The sequence below is a fragment of the Orycteropus afer genome, unplaced genomic scaffold, assembly GCF_000298275.1.
Source record: "Orycteropus afer afer isolate SDZICR_OR568_19922 unplaced genomic scaffold, OryAfe1.0 scaffold00104, whole genome shotgun sequence".
Lineage (NCBI taxonomy): Eukaryota > Metazoa > Chordata > Mammalia > Tubulidentata > Orycteropodidae > Orycteropus > Orycteropus afer.
The window spans coordinates 7,485,624-7,487,654 of NW_006921691.1; the positions used below are offsets into that span (position 1 = coordinate 7,485,624).

At 38.0% G+C, this 2,031-nt stretch overlaps 1 protein-coding gene across 1 annotated transcript in view; it reads right to left on the minus strand.

Annotated features, from left to right (window-relative positions):
- Window positions 1-2,031, minus strand: part of ANKRD31 (ankyrin repeat domain 31) — a 268,129-nt gene that overhangs the window by 15,865 nt on the left and 250,233 nt on the right. The window contains exon 22 of the mRNA XM_042781319.1: window positions 725-827. Within this exon, the coding sequence (XP_042637253.1) occupies window positions 725-827 (103 nt within the window). The remainder of the gene's footprint in view (window positions 1-724; window positions 828-2,031) is intronic.

The window sequence follows — 2,031 nt, forward strand, 5'->3', positions numbered from 1 at the left end:
ACACACACATATACATATATGGATACATATATATATTCCCCAAAATCCATTGCCATTGAGTCGATTCCAACTCATAGTGACTCTGTAGGACAGTGAAGAACTGTCCCATAGGGCTTTTAAGGCTGTAAATCCTTATGAAAGCAGACTGCCACATCTTTCTCCCACAGCGTGGCTGGTGGGTTGGAACAGCTGACCTTTCAGTTAGCAGCTAGACACTTAACCACTGTGCCACCAGGACTCGTGTGTGTATGTGTGTGTGTGTGTGTGTGTGTATAATAGAGTATTATTCTTCCATGGAAAAGAATGAAATTCTGATACATGCTATAATATGGATGATCCTAAAAACATGCCAAGTGAAAGAAGCTATATGCAAAAGGGTCACATATTATATGCATTTTTATGTGAAAGATCCAGACTAGCTAAATCCAAAGAAACAGACTGGTGGGGGCCAGAGACCAGGGAGAAGGATATAAAGAATAACTGCTTAATGGGTTTAGGTTTCCTTTTGGGTGATGAAAATGTTTTGGAACCACATAGAGGTGGTGGTTCTGCAACACTGTGAATGTACTAAATGCCAGTGAATTGTTCATTTAAAAATGATTAATTTTATGTTATGCAAATTTTACCTTGATTGAGCAGGGGGATTAGAAAAAGAGAGTGTTTTCTCAGTAGGACTAGGTGTTTTTATTCCACAACTAAGAAATGAGTGTTGGTATGCACATACCTGGAAGACAAGGTCGATGTTGCTGAGGTACCCAGTTTGGTTCTGGAGGCAGGGATACTTCTTCAGAAATATACTTTAAAAGCTCTTTCCCAAGATATGTTACCTGCACATAATTAAGCACAGAATTAAAACATTTATACATTCTTTAAGAGGAAAATACACCTATCTTCTGCACATTATAATTTCTTTAAAGTACTGACTGTTGTATATTATGGGTTAGCGAACTACAGAATGTGGCCAAATCAGGCCTGACACCATTTTTTGTAAATAAAGTTTTATTGGAACACAACAATGCCTATTCATTGACTTAATGTCTGTTGCTGCTTTTATGCTACAACAAACTGCATCCTTACAGCACAGATCATATGCCCACAAAGCCTAAAATGTGGCTCTCCACAGGAAAAAAAGTGTTATTTTCATTCTTTGTTATTTGTCATTATTCATTCTTTTATCTATTCACACTGTCTCAACACCATTAATCCAACACCTGCTACATTATAACATTTTTAAAAATAAATGATATTAATAAATTTAAGCCATAAAACTAATAATACTTTTGAAAAAAAATCAGATGTTTAACTGATTTAAGTTAGTAACATTTCAGGTCTATACATACAAGGTTGTGTTTTGCTCAGTGTATATATGTGAACTTAGACATCTATAGCCCAAAAGGTCAGAACTTAAAAACATCTACACATGAAATGGGCTGGGCTGAGGGAGACTGGCAAACACCTGCCAAAAATGTGCTGGGCCCAAGGATCTTTGGCTTCTTCACTCTTAATTCTAAACTCAACTGCCATCAAGTCGATTTGACTAATAGAGACAATTGTGTTTCGGAGGCAGTATCTCTACAGAAGTAGACTGCTCGATCTTCCTTCCGTGGAGTGGCTGGTGGGTTTGAACCGCCAGCCTTCTGGTTAGAAGTCAAATGCCTTAGGCACTACACCACAACCTGATAATATACCCCAGAGGCTTGTTCACTATGCGAAAACCATCAAGTAGCAACTCAAACACCACTTCTTCTACAATGTTGTGGTGTTTGTTGTGTGCCATCCTGTTGGTTCCAACTCATAGGGACCCTACAGGGCAGTAGAGCAGAACTGCATCTTCCTGTAAAGAATTTTGCTTAAGATAGGAAGATTGAATATTGTGAAAATGTCAGTTCTACCCAAAGCAATCTATACATTCAATGCAATCCCAGTGCAGATCCCATCAACATTCTTTAGGGATATGGAAAAACCAATCACTTACTTTATATGGAAAGGAAAGAGACCTCGGATAAGCAAAGCACTACTGAAGAAGAAAAA